This window comes from Varanus komodoensis, unplaced genomic scaffold (genome assembly GCF_004798865.1).
Source record: "Varanus komodoensis strain SLA01 unplaced genomic scaffold, ASM479886v1 scaffold53, whole genome shotgun sequence".
Classification (NCBI taxonomy): Eukaryota; Metazoa; Chordata; class Lepidosauria; order Squamata; family Varanidae; genus Varanus; species Varanus komodoensis.
The window spans coordinates 2,662,842-2,673,676 of NW_025336126.1; the positions used below are offsets into that span (position 1 = coordinate 2,662,842).

Here is a 10,835-nt window from a genome sequence, read left to right on the forward strand (position 1 = left end):
GACTTTTCTGTCTAAATATGCATAGGATTTCCTCTTGAGTGTCCTGTGCAGGGTTGTCTTGAGCCAAAACACTGCAGGTACAAGTAAAGGATCAAATGCAAGGTTAAACTTTTCTTCCAAGTTTATATTTAAATATAAATCATTCTTTGCAAGCTTCAGTTTCAAAATGGTTAGCCCTCTCCCTGCTGAAGTACCATAGGCACTCCAGAACCTATAATTCATACAGATATTTAAGAGCTTCATCAGTCATATAGAATGGACTGGTCCATGCACAGCGGAAACCTCTAATCCACTTTAAACTCTCTCTGTTCCCTCTTCTGTAGAATAAATGGCAACTTCTGCATGAGGCCTGAGTTATCTGATTTGTTCATGGGCAAAAGGGAATGAACCCTATGAAATTAGTGTAGATAACACAGCGCACAGGCTATTCTAATCGTTCTCGCCCACTAATTGGAGGACAGGAAAAAGGGGATGACCTCATCAAAAGCCTGCCAAGCTTATAGTCTAGGCCAACTGTGGAGACCTCTGTTCCCACAGCAGAAATGCTTAGTTAATTTAGACCAACAAAAGAAGCAATTTTAGGATGTTCTAAGTCTGCAGGGAAGAAAGGTGGTAGCCATCTTGAAACAACAGTGAGTAAGAGGCCAAGGGCAATGTCAGTAAAAAAAGAAGCACAAGGCAGCCAAGTCTTTCAGACGCTGATTGTTCGAAAGATGTTGAAACCAGACAGGGCGGTGGTGACGAGGATGCCAGGGCACTGTGGATGCCAGTGCAGTTCTTTGATGTCATTCTCTCCCTGGTGGACAAACAGCAGCTGAGGTGGGATGGAGGCCAGAACGGGGTCCTCGGCCTCTGCTTCGTCATCTCGCTCCACAGCCAAGTCCCACTGAGTCACCTGGTCATCCGCTCCCGAAGCAGCGAAGACGCCACTGTCTGTAGGATGCCATTCAACAGATGTAATAGGTGCCGTGTGCTGCTTGAAGGTGGCAACAGCCGAGCCTTTCTGCAGAGAAGGAAGACGAAGTATAGGTAAGTATGGAGGCCATCACTGGTGAAGAACCCACAGGCTGGGAGGGAAAGAATGTGCGCACACGCGTGCATTTAACATTTGGAAGCCATTATCTAACCTGGAACTGCCTCAGATCCCAGACCTTTAGGGCCCCATCATCACCACCGCTAACGATGAAGGGCTCATTGTGGTTCCAGCTGATTACATTGATGTCAGCATCATGTGCCTGGCTGGCGGTCAGCATGCAGGCCTTTCCTGGAGCTGCTCGTGTGTCCCAGATCCGGATGGTGGCATCTGCCGAGCAGGAAGCAAAAACCTGTTCCAAGAATAGGCGGGGCGGGGGGGGGGGGGGGGGGAGATTGTTGTAACAAATTCAGGTGTTACCCTCTGATTCCTTGCAAGTCCAAGTATATCCTTCTCACCAGACCTTGCCTTTTTCTCTTGCCCATAAACTCATAGCAAAGTTAAGCACCAGAAGTGATGCTTGCTGTTCTGACTTGCATCAGCTCCCTAGAGAGCAAAAATGCTTGCTTTAAAAAAGACTGTGCTCAGAGGACAGTATGCAAAGCTAAGTCCTATGCAGATCCCCTTCCTTTGTATAACCAAATTCATGTTATTGCAAGTCTTTGTGCTGTATTTGGGATTTTGTAAGCAATGAAACTGGAGCAGAAGGGGAAAAGGCACAGCTAGATGTGTGGCCACAGAGGAATGTAAATGAAAGGCAGAGTTTGGTCTCATTCTGTGCCATGTTAGTTCTCATGAATTCAGTGGGCTTAGGTGCATCTAACTCTACAGAGTTGGGCCAGTACAAGCACCCATGTTCTCCACAACTAGAGGTTTCATGAGAGTGCTAACTGCATCTTCCTGTTAAGTACTATGATCCTGATTTGGAAAAGAGAAGGCAAAAGCTGCAGCGTGTGCAGTGTTATTCTGTACATTTCTACTCTGAACCGTATCCTCCTGCGTTCAATGCTGCTTAATCCTAGGTAAACAAACAGAACTGCAGCCTTGGACAATTGTCTAAATTGACTGCAATTAAATCAATATCTTGATTACGAACGTGCCCCTATGTAATCAGGCAATGGATTAGTTTCCCGAAGGAACCAACCTTATCCCCGACAAAGTAATTTGCAGAACTGGTGCGTATCAAATTTACAACTTACTGTCGCTTCATTTGGGGACCACTGCAGGTCTTCCACCGATGCAGCATGGGCTGTGAAAGGTCGCTGGTCTACAAACCATGAGCCGTCCTCCTTGGGAGTCCATAAGTGGATATTTTTATTACAGTCACCCGTGAGAAGAGTGCCTGCAATGAACAAGACCAAAGATGCCCTGAACTGCAGTCAATTTATCCTACTCTCCTAGCTCTGGCAACGTCAATCCCATCCCAGCTGATCACCTGGTTTCTTGGGGGACCAGTCCATCGCAAAACCTTCTGTCATATGCCCAGTGAATGAGAAGACGGGCTTGATCTTTGCCTGCTGTTCTCGCAGGAAGGCTGCCATGGCTTGAGCATCAGACACAGCCACTAGGGGCTGCCGTAAGTCATAGATGTCCACCTGCCCTTTCTCAGACCAAACAGCTGCTATTTGCGATTCGCCCAGCTCCGTCACCTACTCCAAAAAGACAAACAAACATGGAGGGCCATTAAGCTGGAGAGCTTTCCCACAAAGAACAAAAGAGAGGGGGCCCAGGAAGAAGTACAAACTCTACCCGAACTCTGTTAATACCCCCATAATGGGGAACCATAGCCAGTTCCAGCTGTGGTTTCTTCTCTTCATCAGCTTCATCTTCACTTTCACTGCTGCTGTTCTCTGACCCCGAACTCTCTTTGCCAGCTTGTTTGGTCCCATGGAGATTGTGCATCTTCATCACCAACAGTCTTTTTTTTGGGGGGGGGGGCAGGGAGAAGGGAGAAGAGAAGTATTCAGTGGTATATAGTTAGACTGTATAGGCTCTTATGCCAATGTCTACACAGGATCACTGCTGTTTGCTGATGGCTGCACCCTTCAGAAACTCACCTATTGGCTTGGGCACTTTCAGCCTGAGTTCCAGCACAAAGGAGAAGGCTCAGTGGGTAACTGGTTCGATTCTCTCCAAGGGCATCTCGCACAATGTCAAAGCTCAAGCAAGGAGCACCTGCGGGAGAGGGCAGTAACAGAAAAAGGGCCATCAGCTTCCATCTCGGCTACAGTACCCTTGGCTCTGTACCTGGGTTTCACTGCTAACAGTACCTTGATTTTTCACCCTGCTTCTTACCATCCCTATGACCTTCCTTACAACTGGATGCATCCTGCCACGAACACGCAGAGTACACAGGATATCAAGAGCCCTATCCCATCCTCTAGAAAAGTAGATCTAGAATAACAAATCTCTCGAGCACCACAGCTGCAAATTTATGAAAACGGCATCAAGTTTTACGCACAGTGCTGTGCAGCATTGCCCCCCACACCCAGATATTGTGGTCTCACTGGCCATGCTGCTGAGGGCTGCTGAGGGTTAAAGGCCACTACATGGAGAGGCCATCAGGCCACCCTGGAAGAAGTGGCCATAACCTTGCTTTGCTGTATGTAGCCTTTGCCACCCCCAAGGCAACTGGAGTGCCACGTTCCAGATGGCTGAAATACAAGCTCCCTCCTAGACTTGGGGGGCTTCTTAACCTCTAACTCCACCAGGCTATGCCTGATCAGAATTCTTCTCGTTTAAATCCCACGATTTTCTTGCCCAATAACTTCCACGTCTAAACTCTACTCTTTGGCATATGTGTACTCCGGCATATGCCCATCCTTGGTGCTCCATTTCAGGGATCTTCGAGCAACCCTTGCTCACAACCCGTACAGGAGCGCCCTTATACTCCAAAACAACAGATTTCGACAAGACGCCCACCTACCCAACACTTTCTCACCTGTGCCTGCACGATGGTAAAGCCGATAGGCTCCCTCATCCATTACTAGCTCTTCTCCAGGTGCCGGAGGAGGACCCTGTCCCGGCACATACGTGCCTCCACGTCCCTTCCCGTGCCCCTTCTCCCCTCCTTGCCCCTTCTCCCCCACATCCATCTCCTCCTCTTCATCGTGATCGCTACTACTTGAGCCACTACTTCCCTCGTCCCACGTGCCGGGTTCCTCCATCTTGACAGCGGGCACAAGCTCCGCCCAGCCACGCCCCCACTCCGGCTTCAGTCTCCTTGACTTCCGCCTGTGTTTAGGCTCCTCCTTAAATAGTGCATTCAATCGGAGACACCATAGTTGGGGGAGAGCTTTTTTCTGTTTCCTGTCTTCAAGTGGAACCGATTGTTAGTGCGTCTGCGTCTGCGTGTTCAATCGAGCGCTGGCTTTTATTAAGGGGAAGGGCGTTTTAGGAGCGATTGTACGAGAGTACTGCAATTAACCGTGTAATCTTATTACGGTTTACCTAGACTGAAGCTCCCTTAGACTCAGTGGGACTTATTTTTCAGTAGACCTTTACAGGATTGCACGGCTAAAGTGTATTTTTCACGAGAGAATTTTCAAAATAACTGCTGACCTAGTGGCCAGGTGTGTGTATCCTTTCCTTTGTGTGTTAAAACGCCATGTAATATGCCTGATTATTGTACAGAAGCTTGGCTACGGTAATTTAGATGTTCTTCAACTCACGCAGTCACATTGCAGGATTGTTTTAGGCAGCTTAAACCCCATTGGAGCAGTTGGGAGTACTGGACTACATTGCAGAGTTGCTGTAAGCTGCTTTGTTTCGGATAGGAGACCTGCTCCTACGATATGGGAGTGACAAACTTGTGATTTGCAGATGCCACTTTTTTTTCTCGGTCTGCACACAAAATGTTAACTGAGTAAAAGAGTATATTCCTATTTTAGCTTTTCTCTAGTTCCTGGAGCAGTTGCCACAGCCGAAAAGAAAACAATTTCGAATAAACCTACGTATTTCTTTCTCCGTATTGGAGTGGTCAGTCTACATTTTAGTCTATGGTTTGCAAAAGGGGACTCCATGTTGGGAAAGGGAATGAAAGCCTGTAAAGCTTATTGGAAAACGCTAATCAATCTTGCTTTCCCCTTGGGAATTGTAGTACCTGATGTCTGCCCTCAGATAGTTTACAAAATCTTCCCATGACAAGTTGAAATCAAATAGATATTAAGTAAGAAAACTGAGAGGGCACAACAAGCATTAACTCTGTTACTTTCTTTTAAACATGTGGAAAAGGTGCCATCTTTATTAAGGGAAGCCGTCCTTTTAGTTCGGTAGGGATGCTGGGAGTTGTAGTCCAACACTTCTGGAGGTCTCAAGTTCCTCATCCTTGTCCTAAATAAGCGTCTTCGCACCAAAACTGTAGTTTTTAAAATGGATACTGGAAAGTTTACCTCTGGGGAGGTGGAATAGTAATGGTTCATATTACAGATAAGTGATCTGGAAGCTAACAACATTGAAAAAAGTTGACTGGCGCCATTTTGAGTGAGGGCAAGGATGTTCGCCGCCATTTTGAACAAATATACTTCCAGCCTGTTGCCATCTTAGAAAAGGGCAATTGTTGAAGAAATATTTTATAATCCTCCCCCCCCCCCCCCCAATTTTCGTTTCTTTCTTTTCGTTCGTTCCGTCCTTCGTGCTTTCTTTTTTATTGGTGGAAAAGTTATGACTGAATTTATTTCTCGAGAGGGACATTTTAAATTTGGGAGTTCACCTAGCAAGTGACATTTTGGAAAAAGGCGATGACACCGCACTGCACCACACGCAGTGCCTGCCCGAACTTCATAGGGAGATATCCTGAGGCGCCATTTCAGAAAAGGGCAATTAGTTATATAACCATGGCAACAGAACATTCACCGCAGCTATATCGATTGACCCATCCACTTGGATTTAAAGCGCTGCTGAAATGCTCCACGGTGCTTCCCCCTTTGGAGGGGCTTTTTTTTTTTAATAGACCTTCCTGCCTTAATTGTTTTATCCTAAATATTAATAGTCATCGTAGTTCACCATTAGCAGGAAAATCTCTTGTCCTTCATTATCTGGCTAAAGCACAGGCAGATTTGTGATGGCTGAGATGAAGTATTACAAGAAAATGAACGCAAGAATCAAACCAAGAATCGGTTTATTTGATGATCGTTTAAAATAGCAAAGCTCTGGTATCAGGAGAAGTGGTTTAATTTTTTTTTGTTACAGGCAAAGACATAAATAAAAGCAGCAAAGCACATGAAGAGGTGTTTGGTTTTAATGTTCAGCCTCAACCCTGGACATGCATTCTAGTAGAGATCTGAGGATGTGCAGAGTGCCCCCCCTCCCCCCAGCCTCCACAACCAGCTCTCCAAACTTTGAATTGAGGAAAGGGGTTTCCCTGTTAAGGGTGGTGAAAAACTATAGGAAAATGTTGTGCTCAGGCCAAAAAGACATTAAATATATAATTCCCTGCTTCCACAACTTAATACAAAATTTAATACAAATAGTCATGAGTACTCACAACTGCCTCACATTTACCTGGGAGCAAGTCCCTTTGCATTCAGCTGGTTTAATTTTGAGTAGGCACATATAGAAGCATGAGTCTCATTGCTGCCTCTTCCTGTCCTAAGGTTCACTGAATCCCAGCAAGATGAGCAGATTGGGGTGACTTGTTTGCTGGAGAAGAATTTGGTGGTGCACTTCCAGGGTGAGTTACACACTGTAGCAGCTTTCCACTAGCAAGCTACAGTACCTTACACTAATTTACAATTAGTGAAATTTAAATCTGTTGGTTACAGAGTTCTGCTAGTTCTGTATTCCTAGCTGATGAGCAAACCCTAATGGGCTTTAAGATGTATGGGAAGATTTTATTGTAAGTGTGTACTAATTTTTTTAGACTATGACATTTCCCTAGAATCCAAAGCAGAAAATCTTTGGTGAGAAAATCTAGGTCACCATCAGGGAGACATGAGTTATAATACCCCCATCATTTTCAGGAAAGAGGGGATATCAGGCTTCTTAAAGGTTGCATTGGCTGCTATTGAAATCAAAAATTCTCCGGGTTGGTACTTATCCAGCAAAGGTTGGGGACAGTTTGAAGCATGTTTGGGCATCAACAGCTGATTGCAAAGGCTGTTTCCTCACTTATAGTGTACTGCTAAAAACAGAGGGGGGTATTGGCTGTCTAGATTTCAAATAAGAACATTTTCTCCATCTTGGAGAAAGCTTCTTTCTCTGTAGATGTGGTCAATATGTTTTTAACAGCTACATGCCTGAAAGTCAAGAGGGAAACTTTCCCCTGGTGATGCAGGCATGGGGGAAACCACTGCTGTTGAATTTCTGCAAGACACTCTGTTAAAGGTATGAGGAGTCTTTGTCAGGACAAAGAAAGGTGACAACCATGCACTTCTCATCTCCTACAAGGTGAATAGATGGTCAGGCAGGAGATGCTGGTGGTGGTTCTTAAAGCAAGGGGCAAACACAAGTAACACTACCTGTTTGTCCTCTACCACCATGGCATGGCTCCTTCCATCCCAATTTCTTATAAACAGGTGGATATGATGCTTTATTTATTTATTTAGAAAATTTCTATGCCGCCCCATTCGCCAAAGCCTCGGGGCGGCTCACAAATAAATCAGCCACATCCTCTAACATCTCACAGATAAAACTAGGAGCATGCTTGCAGTGCCCTAGTTCTCTGAATTCTATTCACTCCCCCCCTGTTGAGATGTCGTTGAAAGTTCTTTTAACTGCAACCCTAAATGTACAACTAATTGTTAACTCAATTGCAGTGACTAATGGGAAAGCTTAACATTCATTATAAGAGATGCATTGCAATCTATAGTTAAGAAAAGCAAAGTTATCCATTCTCTTCCATCTTTACAAACATCATTTTGTTTAGTGTAGTAAAGCTGATTTTAACTCCCCATAGCTGTTTCATTAATGCAATGAAACCAGTGTGGTATAGTGATGTTGGTTCTAGTCCCCCCGTGATAATTTAGCTTACTGGATGACTTTGGGCAAGCACTGACTCTCAGCTTAACCCATGACACAAAGTTGTAAAAATAAAATGGAGAGTAAGAGGACCGTGTAAGCTGCCTTAGCCTCCTTGCAAGAGGGAAAAAAGGGCAAGATATATTAAAAAAATAAGAATAGTTAAGTATAGCTCCAACCTGAGGTCTTCATATAGTTCTAGGTGTGCTCACAGAAGCCTTATCTTAGCAAGTTCAGTAATGGAGAGACCCTTTTGCAGATTTCCTTTCCTAATACTTCCTGTTCCCTTCCTAGGTCCAGCATCTCATGACTTAGGTCCATTACTCATTATACAAGACAACTTGAGTGACTGACTAGGTATAGGTCTACTAAAAAAAATCATAACCTTTCTGCAATTGTCTTCTATCCAAAGGTTGACAGGCATAGCAAAGATTTTAAAACATGCACCCTGGGAGAGCAGATCCCAATCCCAGCATCCTCCTTGTTCCACACCAAAGTTCCATTTTGGCCAGATATTTACACCAGAGAATCTGCTCCTGCTTTGGCCTCCCGTAGAGTACTCCTGCCTTCCCACATTCGTTCTGGAGATCACAGTCATCCCTTTTCCTTATGAATCCCAGCCCTGCAGGCTGCCATCTATCCTCAGCAGGATCATAAATTGCTAACAAGCATGTCCCGAAGCCTGCCGGCTGCCACGGCTCAGCCAGAAACTTGCTGTGTGCAGTCGAGCGGGAGGGTTGCATCCCTTAATATGACAAGGCAGGCAACACACAGACAGGTTTTGATGGCGGGCAGCTAAGGCTGGCTGCTGATGGCAGAAGTGATTGGGTGGTTGATACTGAGCACTGAAACGGGTCAGAGAAGAGGAGAGGAAACTAAGAGTTGGGAGGGCTTCAGTAGGGGGCACTGCAGTAGAGGAAACACAGGCCAATGCTACTTCAAAGAAAGATTGATAGGGTAAAAGTCCCTTCTCGTTTGGAAGAGGACAGATTTGCTAAATGTTCATTAGAGGACACAATGCCAACCTGTTTATTTATTGCTGTTTACATTTATAGCCCACCATTTTCACTGTGCAAAACAACCAAAGGTGGCTTACACAGTTCTCCTTCTGCTCTCTATTTTATCCTTTGAACAGCCGTTTGAGGTCTGAGAGTCAGTGACTGGCTCAGACTCATCCAGTCAGCTTTATGACTAAGTGGGGGCTAGAACTCGGATCTCCCAAGTTGCAGCCCAACACTCTGCTATACCACACTAGTTCTGTGCCATTAAAAGGCAGCACACTGGTGGATATTAAATTTATTAGTTCTGGCAAGATCCCAGCTGCTCATCAGCCAGAATTCAATAGCTAAAGCTTCCCCAGCATTGATGCAATGATGAGGAACATTTTACTTATTGAATTCCTGCCTGGGGTGCAGCTGTGTAAGTCACAGAAACCCTGTTGGATCAAGACAGCAGCCCTCTTTCCCAGAGGGCCGTAGCTGAGTGGTTACAGTGCCTGTACCAAGTCAAGGCCCCAGCATCTCTTGCCAAAGGAATAACCAACTACCTGGCAGCTTTGGAAAGCTATCCAAGCAGATGTTGCAGGATTGTGCTGTGTACTGATTCAACCCAAAAGTCAGTTCTTTATATCAGCTAATAAACCAGGTAATGAAACTGCTTGTATCCAAGGTGTGGAGCGGGGCATCTACTACTTGGCTGTAAGTACCTGGCTACGAAAAGATTTAACAAATCCCCTTCTGTCTTGAGCTTTCCCCCACAGCTCAGCTTGCTTTCAGCTTTCTCTTATTTGCAGTGCCTGTCACACTTTTTGGCACTGACAGGATTTTCAGCATCGTTGTCTCCTAACAACAACCCTGTGAAGCCAAGTCGTTAGGTTGAGAGACAGAGTCTTCCCCAAGGTCATGTAGTCAGCTCCATGGCAGAATGGGATTTGAAACAGCACCTCACACTCAAGGCTGAGTGCAGACAATAATTCCTGAAGAGCAGTGTGTGTTTCCTCTTAATGTGATGCTAACATTACCTCATTCCCATGATTGCACAAATGTGACAAACTCTGGTGTGGCAGGCCAGACCTTCTTTAGGCTTTCCACACCCCCAAACTAGCAAAAGCAGATTCCCACTCACTCACACCCAAGCATCAGGTTTGTGACTCCGAGCTATTGTGAGGTGTAAGCAAATGTCTCTCAGCATTTGTGCCTCTGTTCGCAGGGGAATGGCAGCAGCGTCTGCCTCCACCTCAGAGCCCTTTGAAGTATGTGAACATTAAATAAAGAACTGGTGTCTCCACAGAGCTGGTACCATAAAGCTGGCGGCTTGCCTTCATGAGCACACAACACTTTGTGTCCAATTAGGGTAAATGAAGAAAGAGTTTTGTTCAGGATGGGAACAAACAGATGGGAACAAACAGTCAGGTGTTGTAAGAGGAATATAAAACCAAATTCCTCAAGTGTAATTTTTGACCCGTACCAATGATCCAGTTGAGTGTGTGACTGGGGTGGGGGGGGTGAATTCCTTCTTTTACAATAAAGTAAAGGCTCATTTCTTCCAATGCTGGTAGGACCTCCTCAGCTGCAGCAGCCTTCTGGACTTTACGGAACCAGCCTGTAGCATAACAAGTTGGTTGCAGTGGCTCCTACCTACAGGTCACTAGCTGCTGTTGGACTGCAACAGCACTATCGACAATGGTCAAGGATTATGGGAATTCTTCTCAAATATGAGCTGGGGACCCATAGGTGGGAATCACTGTGGATTCCCTTCAGGATTGCTGGCCTGTATCTTGGTGGTGAGAATCCATGCTTTGCACACAGAAGTTTCTGGCTTCAGTTCCTGGTATCCTGGGGAGAAGACCTGGGAAAGACCCTCTTCTTAGGACCCTGGAGAACTGCTGGCAGCCAGCATAGACTAT

At 45.5% G+C, this 10,835-nt stretch overlaps 1 protein-coding gene across 1 annotated transcript; it reads right to left on the bottom strand.

The window, feature by feature from the left end:
* Positions 1 to 103: 103 nt before the first annotated feature.
* On the bottom strand, positions 104 to 4,144 carry GRWD1 (glutamate rich WD repeat containing 1). The gene is made up of 7 exons (XM_044448087.1): positions 3,915 to 4,144; positions 3,031 to 3,148; positions 2,723 to 2,891; positions 2,409 to 2,622; positions 2,173 to 2,315; positions 1,128 to 1,325; positions 104 to 1,003 (listed from the first exon to the last, which is right to left on the bottom strand). The coding sequence occupies exons 1-7, from the start codon at positions 4,138 to 4,140 to the stop codon at positions 692 to 694; spliced, it is 1,380 nt and encodes a 459-aa protein (XP_044304022.1). The 5' UTR covers positions 4,141 to 4,144; the 3' UTR covers positions 104 to 691.
* Positions 4,145 to 10,835: the final 6,691 nt, after the last annotated feature.

Coding starts and splice junctions, on each gene's coding strand:
- GRWD1 (XM_044448087.1), bottom strand. CDS start 4,140: ATGGAGGAACCCGGCACGTGGGACGAGGGAAGTAGTGGCTCAAGTAGT. Junction 1,326..2,172: donor GGTCCCCAAATGAAGCGACA/GTAAGTTGTAAA, acceptor TTCTTGGAACAG/GTTTTTGCTTCCTGCTCGGC. Junction 1,004..1,127: donor GGGATCTGAGGCAGTTCCAG/GTTAGATAATGG, acceptor CCTTCTCTGCAG/AAAGGCTCGGCTGTTGCCAC.